General features: G+C 41.9%; 1 protein-coding gene across 1 annotated transcript in view; it reads left to right on the top strand.

Annotated features, from left to right (window-relative positions):
* Positions 1-14,150, top strand: part of LOC137206838 (S-adenosyl-L-methionine-dependent tRNA 4-demethylwyosine synthase TYW1) — a 206,152-nt gene extending 192,002 nt beyond the window's left edge. The window contains exon 16 of the mRNA XM_067705974.1: positions 14,021-14,150. Coding sequence (XP_067562075.1) covers positions 14,021-14,026 — 6 coding nt within the window. The 3' untranslated portion in view covers positions 14,027-14,150. The remainder of the gene's footprint in view (positions 1-14,020) is intronic.
* Positions 14,151-16,091: the final 1,941 nt, after the last annotated feature.

Here is a 16,091-nt window from a genome sequence, read left to right as displayed (position 1 = left end):
AGACATCTTAGTAGTCAACTGTCTTCAATGCCTGGGATAAATTCTAGCGGGCCATGACTCTTTAATGTACGGTCAGATTTGGTTTGCCACTGTTTTATTCTGTATTTGTCATTGAGGTTTGGGTAAAATTTTCCTCATTTCTATTGCTGTTTGTTTTCTCAGATTTTGGTGTTAGGGTTCTAGCTTTTTTCCCCCTTATCTTTGTATAGCATCAAAATCATTTATTTGAAAAGTATAAGGTGTTCTTGTTTAGGACATTGGACTGAACCCACATTTTCCTTTCCTGTCCCCTAATTCCCTTTGAAATGAGCATAAAGAAGTACAAGGAGATACGTAGGCTGGGTGGGAATTTAAGAATGGAGAGAAATCTTAGCTGACCAGAGATACTGAGGATCTGCTGGAGGATTCTGCAGCCTTGATCCAAGAGATGCTGGAGTCGGGGGGTTCTTCTGCCAGGCGCCCCAGAGAAGTCTCAAAGCCAGAGTGCGGGATGCTAAACAAAGGGGAAGAGGGCACAAATCCAGGTACAGTCTCAAGGTTGGTCTGTGGAGTAGCTGCAGCATGGTAGCCGGTCCCCTGCCCTGCCCTGACCCTTCTGTGTGCCAACAGCAATATCCTGCCTGTGGATTTCATTCACCCAAGACTTCATTGACTGTCAGATCCACCATCTTTTTAGGTAGCACTAATGAAATGATGACACAATGTTTTCTTAAGACTTAGAATTCATATTTTTTAAAATTTTTATTGAAATATAGTTGAATTATAATGTCATGTTAGTTTCAGGTGTATAGCAAAGTGATCAAGTTATTATATACATTATATATATTATATATATTCAGAATATATATATATTCTTTTTTAGATTCTTTTCCATTATAGGTTATTACAAGATATTGAGTATACTTCCCTGTGCTACACAGTAGGTCCTTGTTGGTTATCTATTTTTTATATAGTAGGGTGTATATTTCAATTCCAAACTCCTAATTTATCCTCCCCCCTCCCCTTCCCCTCTGGTAACCATAAGCTTGTTTTTTACATCTGTGAGACTTAGAATTCTTATTTTTATACTTACACAAAGATTTTTTAGAATTTTTAGCAATAGATTTTTAAGTCATATCTTTTTGTTACACATACATGAAAAGAAAAATATAAGTGAATTGATTGAGTAAAGGATTGATTCTCAAACTGGAACATACATCAGTATCACCTGGAGAGTTTGTTAAGATACAGATTGCTGGGCCCCACCCCCAGAGTTTCTGATTTGGGAGGTCTGATTCAGTGGAACCCCCACATTTGCATTGTTACAGGTAAAGGCGATGCTGCTGGTCCAGAAGCCATACTTCGAGCACCGCAGCATGAATGACTAATACTTCACATTCAGAGTTCACTCTTCTGAATCATTTTTTTAACTCAAAGTCATTAGTGTGCATGATTTTCCCACAATTTTATGAACACTTAAGAGCATAGGTGGTGCAGTATTGTTAATAAGAATCCATTAAAGAATAAGGGCCATTGGTGCTGGGCTCCGGCTGCTTTTGCAATTATACAGAGCCACTTTTAAAAAATAGCGTTATTGAAATATAATTTACATAATATAAAATCCATCCATTTTAAAGGTACGATTAGGGCTTCCCTGGTGGCGCAGTGGTTGAGAGTTCTTCTGCCGATGCAGGGGACACGGGTTCCGGGAGGATCCCACATGCTGCGGAGCGGCTGGGCCCGTGAGCCATGGCCGCTGAGCCTGCGCGTCCGGAGCCTGTGCTCCGCAACGGGAGAGGCCACAGCAGTAGAGAGGCCCGCGTACCACAAAAAAAAAAAAAAAAAAAAAAACAATAAAAAACAATAAAGGTACGATTAAATGATTGTTAGCATATCTACAGAATTGGTCAAACATTGTCACAATGTAATTTGAGACCATTCCTGTCAGTCCAAAAGAAAGCTAGAGATTCGCCTTTTCTGGACAGCCAGTATAAATGGAACTACACACTATGTGTTCTTTATGTGTTTGGCTTTTTTTCCACTGAGTGTGTTTTGAGTTTCATTCATGTTGTAGCTTGTATCAGTACTTCATTCTCTTTTTTTACCAAATGGTATTCCGTCATACAAATGTGCCATATTTTGTTTATCCAATTACCCGTTGAGAGACATTTGGGTTTTTTCCACTTTTTGACTATAAGAATAATGCTGCTATGAACATTCGAGTACAAGTCTGTGTAGACTTTTTCATTTCTTTTGGAAACGTACCTAGGAGTGGAATTCTGAGTCATATGGTAACACTGTGCTTAGCATTTTGAGGAGCTGCCAGACCGTTTGGCAAAGGGGCTGCACCGTTTTACATTCCCACCTGCAGTTTATGAGGGCTCTGATTGCTCCACATCTAAGCCAGCAGTTGTTATTATCTGTCCTTTTGATTGTAGCCATACCAGTGAGTATGAAGTAATACTTCATTGTGGTTGTGTTTTGTGTTTCCATGATAACTAACGATCTCAAGCATCTCTTTGTGTGCTTATTGGTCATTTGTATCTTTTCTTAGGACAAAGAAGAGATCGTTTGCCCATTTTAAAATAATTTAACTTTTTATTATTGAGTTGTAAGGGTTCTTCAAATATCCTGGGTACGAGTCCCTTATCAGATATATGATTTGCAAAAATTTTCTCCCATTCTGTGAGTTGTCTTTTTACTTTATTAATGGTGCTGTTTGGAGCATGAAAGTTTTAAATTTTGATGAAGGCCAACTTATCTATTTTTTCCTTAGTTGCTTGTGCTTTTGGTGTCATAGCTGAGAAACCATCGCCTAACCCAAGATTATGAAGGTCTTCTCCTCTGTCTTCTAAGAGTTTTAGCTCTTACATTTGAATTTTTGATTCATTTGAGTTAATTTTTGTTATAGTGTCAGGAAGTAGTCCAGATTCATCTTTTTTCATGTGACACACGATTTTCCCACCACCATTTGTTAAAAAGGCTATTCTTTTATTATTGAATTTTCTTGGAATCTTTGTTGAAAATCAATTGACTGTAAATGTAGAGATATATTTGGGGGGGTTATCTCAATTCTCTTCCATCTATCTATCTATCTATCTATCTATCTATCTATCTATCTAATCTTTATACCAGTACCACTTACTGGCAAAACTTACAGCACTAACATTGTAACAAGTTTTGAAATCAGGAGTTGCAAGTCTTCCAGCTCCTGGGTCTTTTTGAATTTTCATATGAATTTTAAGATCAGCTTCTCAATTTCTGCAAAAAATCCAGCTGAACCGGCCCACTTTTTATTCTTGCTTTTGTGAATGTTGTTAAACATCTCTTTCATTTCATCCACTCTCCTTGTCCTCAGCCCATTGCTTTCTGTAGCTTAGGTGGTCATGATTTTCTTATAAACTGTTGACACTTGTTTTGGAAGTATTGACGCAGGCACCTTTACTATCCGGGTGGGTTAGGGGCAGGACAGGCTGCCTCTCCTGATAAAAAGACTCAAGAAAAGTTCTCTTTTTGCCCTAGTGATTTGAGGTGTCACCTTTATCATACATGAAAATTCTACATGTACTTGCATTTATTTCTGGATATTCTGTTCTTTTCCACTGGTCTGTTTATCTGTTCATGTACTAACACTATACTATTTTAATTATCAAAGCTTTCTAGTATATTTTAATACCAAATAGGACCAGTTGCCTTTCAGTTTTTATTTTGTGGTCGTTTCCAGGCTATTACTGAATGCTTATTTTTCCAGATGAAGTTTATTGTCATTTAATGATATTTTCTTTGTTACCTAATGTTTGATAAGTTCTGGTCAATATACCACGTGTGCTTGAGAAGATGGATTTTCTATTATCAGAGGTGAAGTTTGATACACATCCATAAGGCCTATGGGATTTTAAAAAATTATCCTATTAATTTCTTTTAGATCCTTACTTATTTTTTGTCCACTTATCCAGCGTCATTGAGCAGGTGAGACTTATCCAAGGGATACTTCAATCCTGATGACTTTGGGATTTAGCCTTTTGTTCCATCAGTGAGATTTTCACTGGTTCATGCCGTGGTTTGTGGAATCTCATCTCGATACCCTGCTCATGCAGCCCCCTGCTGTCCTTGCAGTTTTTCTTAGATTAACACTATGAAGCTTGGCTTCTTTTCCCTTCTACATTCCCATCAATTAGTTGGAAGCTTATTTTCCTGGCAAAAAAATTCATGGTGATCGTGAGTAATGGTTTAATATCACTTTTGTCATTTTCTGGTATGTACTTGGATCTGGGGATGATGGAGTATCTTGGGATGTGATACTGAGACACTGTCTGGGACAGAGTTGTGCTGAGGATTCTGGAGACAGTCATGGGAAGATAGTAGGGGAGGAGCTCAGAGGTTTGGGTATAAGGGTAGCCTGGAAAACATTGGACAAATGCTTGACGGAAGTGAGGTTAACTTCACGCCAGCCCCCTCCTGTTTCTCCAGGTTTGCCTTTGGCACATCTGGTTCCCAGGGAGACCTCTAGAAGACATGCCGGGAGGAGAGTGAACTCCATGGCTATTTTAGTGGATTTTCACCCCCCTACCCCCAGGCCCTCTAGGGTCCCTCTACTCAGCAGTCAGCAGAGACTGGCAACTGGTGATAAAGAAGACTGGCATTTCTTAATGCCCCAAAGACCAAAGCTCTTGGGCACTGGCCCTCCGTATCCTCAGCTCCCAGCTGCTACCCCTTTGTAACCTATTTTCTCCTACAAAGTGCCTTTTGTGAACTTTTTCCCTGAATTTCCATATAGAGGTGGCCTGGAGTGACTGGTGTCACCTCTGGCTTTCCTTCCATGACCTTAGAGCTACGGGGCGAGACCCTGCACACTCCACATGTGTGGGGGAAGAGGTAGAGGGAGAAAGGGAAGCCCCGTGAGCTCTTCTGGGAGGGAGCAGGAAATTCGTTTGCAGTCAGAGGGAAAGTAATCTGCAGTACCAAGTGAAGACCTGTGTGATGAAAGGAAATCATGCTGCCAACCTTGAACCAGTGATCCCGGATGACATGCATTTTTACAAAGCCTGTGTTTCGATCCACTTCAAAGGACTCACTGGAGTTAGTTTTGTAAGTTTCCCAATCCATCAGCCAGCTGGGCTTGTGGAATAATGTTTCATCTTGAAAACAGATTTATCAGGGAGAGGGTAAGAAGAATCAAAGACACAGGAGATTTATGACCCCACCCCCCGCTCCAGGTCAAGCAGAGCAATCAGTTTGCCGTCATCACTTTAACCTTTCTGTTGCGGGAGTCTCGGCCTGGGCCTCAATCGTGGCGTTCACCATGGTGTGGAGGTCTCCCCACTTGGGACATGGACACGTGCGTGAGGGAAGGGGACACCCTAATGGCGACTCGGGACACAGCAGGACAGCAGTCCATTCGCCTTGTGTTCCCCCTTTTCTCCCCTTTGTTTTTCTCTCTCTTTTCTTCTCCCTCTTCATCCCCTCTGTGGGTGACTTGATTTGTTTCTAGAACTCTTGGAAATAGGAGCAGTAACAAAAAATTTGAAAAAAAGTTTTTGTGCAATTCTCAGGGAGCCACTGAGAAACGAAGACATTTCTACCTTGACCGACGGCCTCGGTCCAGCACTAGCATTTCCAGCACGTCCTCAGCTCTGGCCGTAAGCCCTCAGAGATCCTCGCAGCACACGGGATGATGCTGAGATGATGTGTGTGAACCCAGGAACCCAGGATGCCGCGGAGGAGAGCAGGACTGTTTCATTTAATAGATGCGGAGGCAGACTCAGAGAAGGTTACTGGTGTTGGATTAATCGGTTTTCAGGAGAAGTCATGATAGAAACAAAGTATGGGAAGCTGGAAATAAGAAGAATGAATGGAAAGGAACTTAGCAAACTGGAGAAAGCGGAAACTCAAGCTTGCAGAGGGGAAAGGCTAAGTGTAACATGGCGGTGCCTGTCTGAACTCCAGAGGCCACAGGCATCTCTGAAAGTGGAAATACAGCTTGGGTTCAAAATAGGAGGGTTGCTGGAAAGTCTCTAAGAAGAAGTTGAATCTCCATGTCCTCCCCAACACCCTGCAGCTGTGGTCGACTCTGTCCACCTTAGCAGAACCTTGCAGGGCTCTTCTTTGGAGAGCTTGATCTAAGTGGAATCTGGACTCCGGGGCACTGGGCCAGGGTACTGCAGGGAAAACGGGGATTAAGTACAAATGAACACACCGAATGGTATAGCGTCCCAGTCCTTGCCTTCCATCTGCTGCTTAGAATAACTCATAGCCAGAGTTATACATTTATCTACAATTACTGACAGATGTAGAAAACAGGCAGATGAAATAATGAGACAGTCATGATTAACTCCAAGGTGATGTTGCATAAGGGAGAAATTGTTTCCGTAGTACACCACTCAGCCATGAATAATACTTATATAGGTTCTGAATATTGATTTCACCCAAAATTATAACAACATGCGGGAAGGTTTATAAGAAAGTTAAATCCTCATCTTCCATATTAGGAAGTCAATAGTTAATACTTAAAACTAAACAATCAAGAAATAAGATAAATATGCCATTTTCTAATGTGAAAATGGTGCAAAATGGTGAAAGTATTTACTCTGTGGAGGGAGGATGGGGGAATTTATTTTAAAGTTTTGAATGTGAATAACAGTAGTTAATAAGACTTGATAAGGTGGCTGAATTATAATTATAATATGTACTATATACAATATATGTGTAAACCCACACATACATAAAAGGTTATAGGGTGGAGAGGCTGTCACAGTTTGAAAAATATGTTAAAGTGCTCAGATGTTTAGGAAATTATACCTTATATTTTCAGACCTTAATCATAAAATGTTCTCAAGGTTCTAAAGCCAAACATCTATCATCACGGTATTTAAATGAAATTCAGCAAGGAGAAGGTAGTATTTTGACCACTCCTTCCCAAAGTTATAAGGTTTCTTCCAACAGTACAGCAGGAAAATACATTTCAGTAATTGTTAAGTATGTAACTCAAATGAATCTTGAGGCCCTGAGTACAATGAAGAGACAATAGTCAGCAATTAAAAGTTTTTTAATTCCAATGTTTACTTATTTAAAGAATATTATAGTGGGTTTATTTATAACCCACAGCCACTGTTCTTAGAATGTCTGTTCCTTTCCACTGAGGCTCCCTCTCACCTCTGATTTACTTGAGTCAGGTAACCTTAAAACCCTTGATTATTCACTCTTTACCCCAACTTATCTCTAAGCATTTTACATCTCCAGTCCTGGTGTCTTTCTACCCATTCTCCTGAATTCATATCATCAAAGCTCTTCTTGGAAGGTGTGGGCAGAGAGGAAAGACAAAATTGTCTTCAGCAGGTAAAAGAGAAGAGAGAGTCCTGAGACTATTAATTAATGAATTTCATTCTCATCACAAATGCCAATACTCATTATTAACAAATTCCCCATTTTGATAAATAAGTAACATGGTAACTTAGGTATCGTTCTTTTGAATGTTTTCATATAAATATTCTATGAAATCATGCCTGTAAATTATTATTTTGATAAAAAATGATTTCAAGAGAAATTGACTCATACACAGTGACTCTGCAATGGAAATCACTGGAAATTTTTAACGAGAAGTTTTTAAACGTAGAAATGCACACGGAATAAATAATAACACCGGTGCCTCACCACCCAGAATTAATATATGCTAACAAGTTTTCATGTTCAGCACCCAGAATTAATATATGCTAACAAGTTTTCATGTTTGCTTTAGGTATTTTTTTATTTTAAGAAACAAGAAGTCAACCATTAAATTAAATAAATAAGGAGCAGACTCAAAAGATTTGAAGAGGTTATATAAGCAGAGGAGGGGGTTAGTAGGGAAAGGAAGGTAGGAAGGAGCAGAGTGTTATGAAAGTGAGTCCATGAGGCCCACAAAAGAGAGGCACAGAGAGGCATAGCTGGAAACTTACAGCAAAATTCATAACTGATGGTGACTTTAATGTTAAGTGAATAAAATTAGTCATAACTAATTTTCAAATGAATAAATGGCACTATTTATATAAATTTATTTAGAAAGAGGGGGAGTTGAGTAGGAAAATCATATACTTAGTTTCTATAGGAAAACAACTTTTTTTTCCCGACGTGTTCAAGTTGTTTTGATTAAAAAAACTAAACTCTGGAGAGCAGGCTTTATTATATGAAACTATATCTTCTTGGATGATCTGTTCATTGCTTGATTAAAGCCATATCTAGGAAAAAATCATTCCTTTTAGAAACAATTACTCTTGTAAATTTGCCCACATATTAACCATTTCCAATACTCCTCATGCCTTTTTGTAGATTCAGATTTCCAAGACAATTATTTCCCTTCAGCTTAAAGAACTTCCCCTAGCACTTTTTGCAGTGCAGGTCTGTTGGCAACAGATTATCTCAACTTTGATTTACCTGAAAATATCTCTTCGTTTTCAGTTTTGAAGAATGGTTTTTACTGGGTATAGTCTTCTGAAGTGACAGTTTTTTTCTTTCCACACATTGAAGACATTATTTCATTGTCTTCTGTACTCCATTTATCGGAAGAGAAGTTGCTTGTCAATCATTCCCCTGTATATGATACCTCATTTCTGCCTGGCTACTTGTAAGATTTTCTATTTCACTTTTATTTTTATCTGTGGTGTGGCTAAGTGCAGGTTTTTGTTTTGTTTTGGTTTGGTTTGGTTTTGGTATTGATTCTTTTTGGAGGCTTGTTAAGCTTCTAATATATGATGTTTGATGTTTATAATTAAGTTTGGAAACATTTTGGCCAATATTCTTTCAAATATTTTTTATTCTCTATTCTCCTCTTTTCTCTTGAAACCCCAATTATACATATATTAAGATGTTTAATATTCTGGCTCTATTTGGTATTTGATATTGAGGTTCCATTCGTCTCTTCTTTAAATACTCTCACAGATTCTTTTTGGATAATTTCTATTTATTTCTCTTTAAATCAATAATCTTTCTTCTTTTTTCCCCCATGTGATCATCTGTTAATCTCATGCTATTATTTAAAAAATTTTTTTTCATATATTGTATTTTTCAGTTCCAGGGATTCTACTTGGTACCTTTTTAGAGTTTTTGTATCTTTTCTGAGATTCTCTGTCTCTTCCTCCAGTATATCCATTCTTCTCATAAAACCCTTTAACATATTTATCACTTAAAGTCCTTTCCTCCTAAATCCTAAATGTGGATCTTCTTTGTTGACTGCTTTTTTTCTTTTGACTTGTCATCACATTTTCTTATTTCTTCATATGTATCATACTTTTTTATTGTAGAGACATTGTGGTGGATTCATTGTAGAGAATCTGGATTCTGTTATCTTCCTCTGAAGAATGTTGGATTTTGTTCTAGCAGATCTAGCAGATCTGCTGTCAGATCACCTGAATTTTGTGAAGCCTTGGTTTTAGGCTTTGTTAGGATGGGTCTATTTGAATTTTGCTTTTAGTTCTAAGGTACAGCACTTAGTCCTGGGATGTGCTTCCTAATCATAGGGCATGGCCTTTTTAGAGTTTTGTTGAAAAGCTTGAAGTGTTTACCAAACTCCTCTAATTTGGAGAGACTTGAACTCTGAAGTGTGCCTTTCTATTGAAATTTCTGCCCAGCCTTTTCCGCCTTCCAGCTATACTTTTCCTGTGGGCTCAGTAGAGTCTCTCCCTGTGGATATGCATTTACAGAGTCAGCAAGGACTTGAGGGGGTATCCATATATAGATTTTTGGCCCCCTCCTTTCCCATATTTTCCCCACCTCTCAATTGCAAACTTCTCTGGCAGCTCCAAACTCTCATCTCAGATTCTCCAGCCTAATAAGACTGCTCCTTTTTGCTTGGACTCCAGTCCTCATGCTCCAGGCAGACTGGGGAGTGCCTTCAGGAGAAAAGCTGGTTAAATGTGAGTCTCACGGAGTTTACTTCCATTCTTTCAAGGCTTGCATTCCCCTAATTTCTGCCTGCTTTTGGTTACTCTCTGAGGACATTATACAGTTATTTTAATATTTTGTCCATAACTTATAGTTGTCAGCAAGTGGGTTTCATCTGATACAAGCTACCCTGCCATTATCAGAGCTGGAAGAAAAAAGAATTGATAAATAAAGTAGTCATGTCTACTGTCACTACTTCTATTCCATATTATAATGGAGGTCTTAACAAGTACAATAAAACAAGAAAAAAGGAAAGGTATATGAATTAGAAAGGAAGAAACAGAACTTGAATGATTTGCAGATGATATGAAAATCCAAAATAATCTATAGAAAAAGCCTTTATAATTACTATAATTAGTAAGAGTTAAGGAAGGATGCTAGGTATTAGCGCAGTATTTTAAAAATCTGCTGCTTTCCATCAATCAGCTTCAGGTCTCTTAAACTATACTTTAAGAACATGAAAGATTTGTCTCAGGTTTGGAGCAACTTTACCATCCCAATTCTTGTTCACATTTATCCGCTTTCTTGAAGCAATCTGAGTTTTGTTCTCTGCTGTTTGCTACCAGAAGAGCTTTGGCAAAAGAGAAGAGATTTCTCTGTGATCAGATATAGAGAAGATGGACAAGGGGTCCCTTGCTCATAGCGGGTGGTGTGGGCCTGCTGGAGTAGAGTGAGGAAGCTAAACCAAAAATGAGCTCTTTGGAGGCAAAAACTGTATCTTGTTCACTGCTGTACCCCCAGCTGCTAGCACACTGGGTCTGATGCTGACTAAGTCAATGTCTATTGGTGGAACATGGTTGCTCTTGATAAGTATTTGAAGGTCTCACATAGAAGAGGAACTGACTCAACCTGCAGAGGACGTCAGTGCCATCTGAGGACAGAGTGATCAGAGTTGGAGGACCTTGAACTCCTGCCCAGAAGGATTCAGGCAGTGGTTGAATGAATACCTGGTAGAGGTTTAAAGAAGAGATTCAAACAGCAGCTAAGAATTTGTACTTTGACCTTCAGGGTGGAAAATGGAAGAAAAACTGAATAGTATTATGGTAGCCAGCCTCTGAGATGGCCCTCAGTGACTCTTGCCTCCTGGTTTTCATGTCCTTGTGGTCCCTCCCACATTGACTTGGGGCTGGCTCTGTGACTGATAGAATATGGTGGCAGTCATGTAGGTGACTGACTAAGACCAAGTCATAGAAGGCATTGCAGCTGTTAGCTGAGTCTCTTATATCATTCACTCTGGGGGAAGCCAGCCCTCAGGTGGTAAGGACACATAGAGTCTTGTGAGAGGCCCATGTGGAGAGGAACAACCTTGCCAGCATCAGCTTGCCAACTCTGGGAGTGGGCCACCCAGCAAGCATACCCTTCTGCCCCAGTCAAACTTTCAGATAATTCCAGCCCCAGCTGATATCTGATTACAGCCCCCACAGGAGACTCAGAACCAGAACGACTGTGGGATCTCACTCCAGTTCTCTTTCACTAAGGATCTATGCTGTTTTTACATTTTATCATCTCCCTCTGGGTTGCCTTTGACTTGCCACCAGAGACAAGTGTTCTGGGCAGCGTCCCAGTCAAGGATCTCCTGGAGGACAAGGATCATTGCCCCATGTTTGTATTACTATTACTGCTAGCTCAATGCCTACACAGTGTAGGTGCCCTTTAAATTGTTTCTGAATAATGAACAAATAAAGGTGAGTCTGTCAGAAACAGGTCCTCTGGCTCTTTGGTGTCTCTTCATATTCTTCTGATTTTTAGTCTTCCTGACATACTACTCAGCAGAGGGCAGGATAGTGTATCCCTAAGATGCAGGAAAATTCATCTGTTGAAATAGGGAGTTTTCCCAAATTCCACAGCTCTGTTATTTTGGGGATAATTGCTTCTTGCAATAAGCCCCAGATTGATACATTACCAGAAAACTATACCCACAAAGCACAGCTAAGCATTTCTGAAGCTGAGGTATCTAGTGACTGTTGGTGCAGGTACACAAATCGATTTACCTCATCTTAGAAATAATACAATACCACCTCCATTAGCACACAAAAAGTTTGGATAAATAGAATTTATTTTCATTCTGATTTCCAATAGTAACCAAAATGTTTGAGGATGGCCCAGAAAGCCCTGAAAGATCCAGAAAAGATGCTGTAAGAACTATGAAAAGAAGAATTAATCCAGAGCATAAATGAACCTTGAAAACATTATGTTAAGTGAAAAAGGCCAATTACAAAGGACCACATATTGTGACTCCATTTCTATGAAATGTCTAAGATAGGCAAATCTGTAGAGACAGAAAGTAGATTAGTGGTGGCCTAGGGCAGGAGAAGATTGGGGAGCTGGGGGATGACAGCTAAGGGATGAGGAGTTTCTTTTTGGGGGTGATAAAAATGCTCCAAGATTAGGTTGTGATGATGGTTGTAAAATTATGTGAATCTATTAAAAACCATTGAATTATATACCTTTAGTGAGTGAATAGCATGGTATGTGAACTATATCTGAAAGCTTTAAAAAATAATTAATGATGTGCAGCTAAATTTTTATATTCATCTCGTTTATCCACCCAGTTTAGTCTCTGAAAATATGTTAGTCATCAGTGATGGAGATGATGACTTTCCAAGGACCAAACATATCATTGTCCAGACATCATGGATAGCACCCATGTAGAGACATGTCTGTTCCAGCACTTGGCAGTCAGTCTGTCTTCTGATCATTACCATGGTTTTTGTGAGGGGCTCATCTGTTGTTCCCATTCACAGATAATGACCAGGCTGGGAAAGAAGTCAGTGTTCTCATTCTCATCACCAGCCCCACTGCTGGAGCCATGGAGACAACAACTGGAGGTTGGCATGGTGTCTTCTAGCCCTGCTGCCATTTGTTTGGGGTCTGCAAGAGCAGCCCCAGGACAAGACAAGTAGGAAGGCTTTGCTTCCAATTCTTACCCAACTGGCATCCAAGATCTGCCTTCTTCCAGTTTGTACAATGGCCCCTGTAGTAAGCACCTTGAGGAAGGTGGCACTTCCCAGAACCAGTAATCACAGCAATCTGAGGCAAAACAATATCCATCTTTGGAGGAAGCATCCCTGGCTAGAAACTAGGAGGCTTGCCTTCTAGTCCTGGCCCTGCTATTTGAATTGACCTAAATCACTCCCTGAGTTCTCACTGACCTTGGGTGTGTCAGTAAATCAAATTTCATACGGGAATCAATGCTTAGAACTGTAAGGTCATCCTCAGTTCTAAATTCCACGAGCTGTTGGTTTACCCTCTTGGCGACAAACGTATTTCACCTGTTGAGGGCCGACAGAAAAGGCAGTGGATCTCCACTTGTCTCTTTCCTATTTGCTGTCTCTGCTGCTTGTAATTGCCGTAGTTTGAAGAGCTTTGGTTACTTTGCCTACTGCCCAGCCAAGGTGTCTGAGCCTTTGTGCCCCCCAGGAGGGGTGAGGCCGGGGGGGTGACGGGGCTCCAGAGAAGCTGCCTTTGACCACTTGAGCCCTTTGTTTGGTCTCCATGGTTTGCCCCATATCTCAGGCAAGGGATATGGGGCAAACCATATCCCAGTGTCACATAATGGGATTCTGCCCATTATGTGACATTGGCAGGAAAGGAGTGTAACTTAGAGCATCTTGGATGGCATAGTGCTTGAAAGAGCATCTCAGTGTTTTCTTGCTACTTGCACGTAGTGATGCTTGGTGTTCTTTCAGGGTTTTTGGTCACTTAGAGAGAGGAAAACAACACAGTTGTCTTCAGGGATGCTCCTTTCTAGTCCTCTGGGTCCCATCATCCCACTGGTCCCCATTGCAGAGGTTCCTCCAGCAGAAGAATGGTTTGCACGCAGCAGGCCTGAAGACCCTTGTGAGGAGCCTCATTGAATAATCCTAGATGGAAAGAACCCTTGTCGAGCTGCCAAGCTGTGCTTCAGCATATGTAATACATGTTCATCGTACAAAATATGGATGATACAAGCAAAGAGAAGGAAAAAGTTACCCATAGTCTCACTGCTTAGAAGCCACAGTAATCAATCATTTCCCATTTTGAGCATTATTTTAAGGACTAGGCACTCTGCTGTGTAATTGCAAACATTATGTAATGTAATTTTACAACACCTCTCTGAAGTTTGTGCTATTATTTCCCTCTGCAGAGATGAAAACTGGGGTTGAGAGAAGTTAGACAACATACCCAAGGCAGCACAGCCGGTAAGTGGCAAAGCTGAGATGAAAATCCAAGCCTGGCTGACTCCAGGGTCGATGTCATATGTAATCTAATTTCCTAACATTTTGTAGTCTTCTCTGCCAGTCTTTTTGTCTGCACAGTTTTTGTATCTTTTTATCCTTGCATAATCATGGTCCTGCTGGGTTTTCTGGGGGTCTTCTACCTGCCAGACCCCCAAGCCCTCGGGGGTTCTTGGCTGTTGGATCTCTGCAGAAATCCACACCCTAGAAACCGTTTCTGGAGGACTCTAGTGCACTCTACCAATGTGGCAGGTCTGTTTCTGTTTGGCAAGGAGAAGACAAAGTCTCTTTTTCAATCTTTCTTCAGTCCTTAATCTCTTAAAGCTTTACTTGCAATTCCTTTGTCTAAAAAGCAAAGACCAAAGAGAGTTACCTGTGTCTCAGATGATCTCCACGGGCTGGTCCAGAGAGCCATGCAAGGAGCCAGGAGTGCTGGCCACATGTGCCGGCTCAGGCATGTGTGGGCTCCCCAATACCTGAGGCGTACAGTAAGGACATTGGGTACACATCCCGGCAGCCCTGGGATGGTGGAGTGTTGAGGAAGGGTCTGTGTGGGGCCCCTGCAGGGAATGCAGCCAGATTCTACCTCATGAAACTGCAAACGTCCCTGCCCAGGCAGGGGGCTGCAGTTTGGGGCTGCAGCATGGATACAGCACCCTGTACAGGGCATCTCTCCACCAGGCCTTCCCTCCCATCCTCACTGACTCCTGGAGCTCGCTCTATCGCCACCCCCCACCCCCGTGTCTTTTTGTTCCTTCCAGTTTTCAGGAACATCAAATAAAGGCTCTTTCAAGAGGCTCCCTTGAGGCCAACAGCCAAGAAACCACATTTCGTTCTGCCGTTCCAGCAGACGAGCCAGCTTGATGGGATTTGGCCCCTTTAACAGAGAGAAGCTCTTCCCTGAGATTAGACTGTTTTGGGCCTGATCCCTCAACTTCGTAGGACATCAGGCTTAAGCCATGAGAAAAATATTATAAAGAAAAAGTGAGGGAGACCTTCAAGATGGCGGGTGAATAGACGTGTAGATCACCTTCCTCCCCACAAATACATAAAAAAATACATCTACATGTGGAATAACTCCTACAGAACACCTACTGAACGCTGGCAGAAGACCTCAGATTTCCCAAAAGGCAAGAAACTCCCCACATACCTGGGTAGGGCAAAAGAAAAAACGAAACACAGAGACAAAAGAATAGGGACGGGACCTGCACCTCTGGGAAGGAGCTGTGAAGGAGGAAAAGTTTGCATACACTAGGAAGCCCCTTCAATGGCAGAGACGGGGGTTGGCTGGGGGAAAGCTTCAGAGCCACGAAGGAGAGCGCAGCAACAGGGGTGCAGAGGGCAAAGCAGAGAGATTCCCGCACAGAGGATCGGTGCCGACCGGCACTCACCAGCCCTAGAGGCTTGTCTGCGGGGCGGGCGGGGGCTGAGAGCTGAGGCTCGGGCTTCAGAGGTCAGATCCCAGGGAAAGGACTGGGATTGGCTGCATGAACACAGCCTGAGGGGGCTAGTGTGCCACAGCTAGCCGGGAGGGAGTCTGGGAAAAAGTCTGGAACTGGCTAAGAGTCAAGAGACCATTGTTTCACAGTGCGGGAGGAGAAGGGATTCAGAGCACCGCCTAAATGAGCTCCAGAGACGGGCGCGAGCCGCGGCTATCAGCGCGGACCCCAGAGATGGGCGTGAAACCCTAAGGCTGCTACTGCAGCCACCAAGAAGCCCGTGTGCAAGCACAGGTCACTATCCCCACCTCCCCTCCCGGGAGCCCGTGCCGCCCGCCACTGCCAGGGTCCCGTGATCCAGGGACAGTTTCCCCAGGAGAACACAAGGCGCGCCTCAGGCTGTTGCAATGTCATGCTGGCCTCTGCCGCTGCAGGCTCGTCCCGCATTCCGCATTCTGTACTCCTCCCTGCCCACAGCCTGAGTGAGCCAGAGCCCCCTAATCAGACGCTCCTTTAACCCCCTCCTGTCTGGGCGAAGAAC

This window comes from Pseudorca crassidens, chromosome 15 (assembly GCF_039906515.1).
Source record: "Pseudorca crassidens isolate mPseCra1 chromosome 15, mPseCra1.hap1, whole genome shotgun sequence".
In the NCBI taxonomy this organism is placed as follows: Eukaryota; Metazoa; Chordata; class Mammalia; order Artiodactyla; family Delphinidae; genus Pseudorca; species Pseudorca crassidens.
The sequence above is the reverse complement of the archived record's forward strand: the minus strand, read 5'-3'. Positions and strand labels throughout refer to the sequence as shown.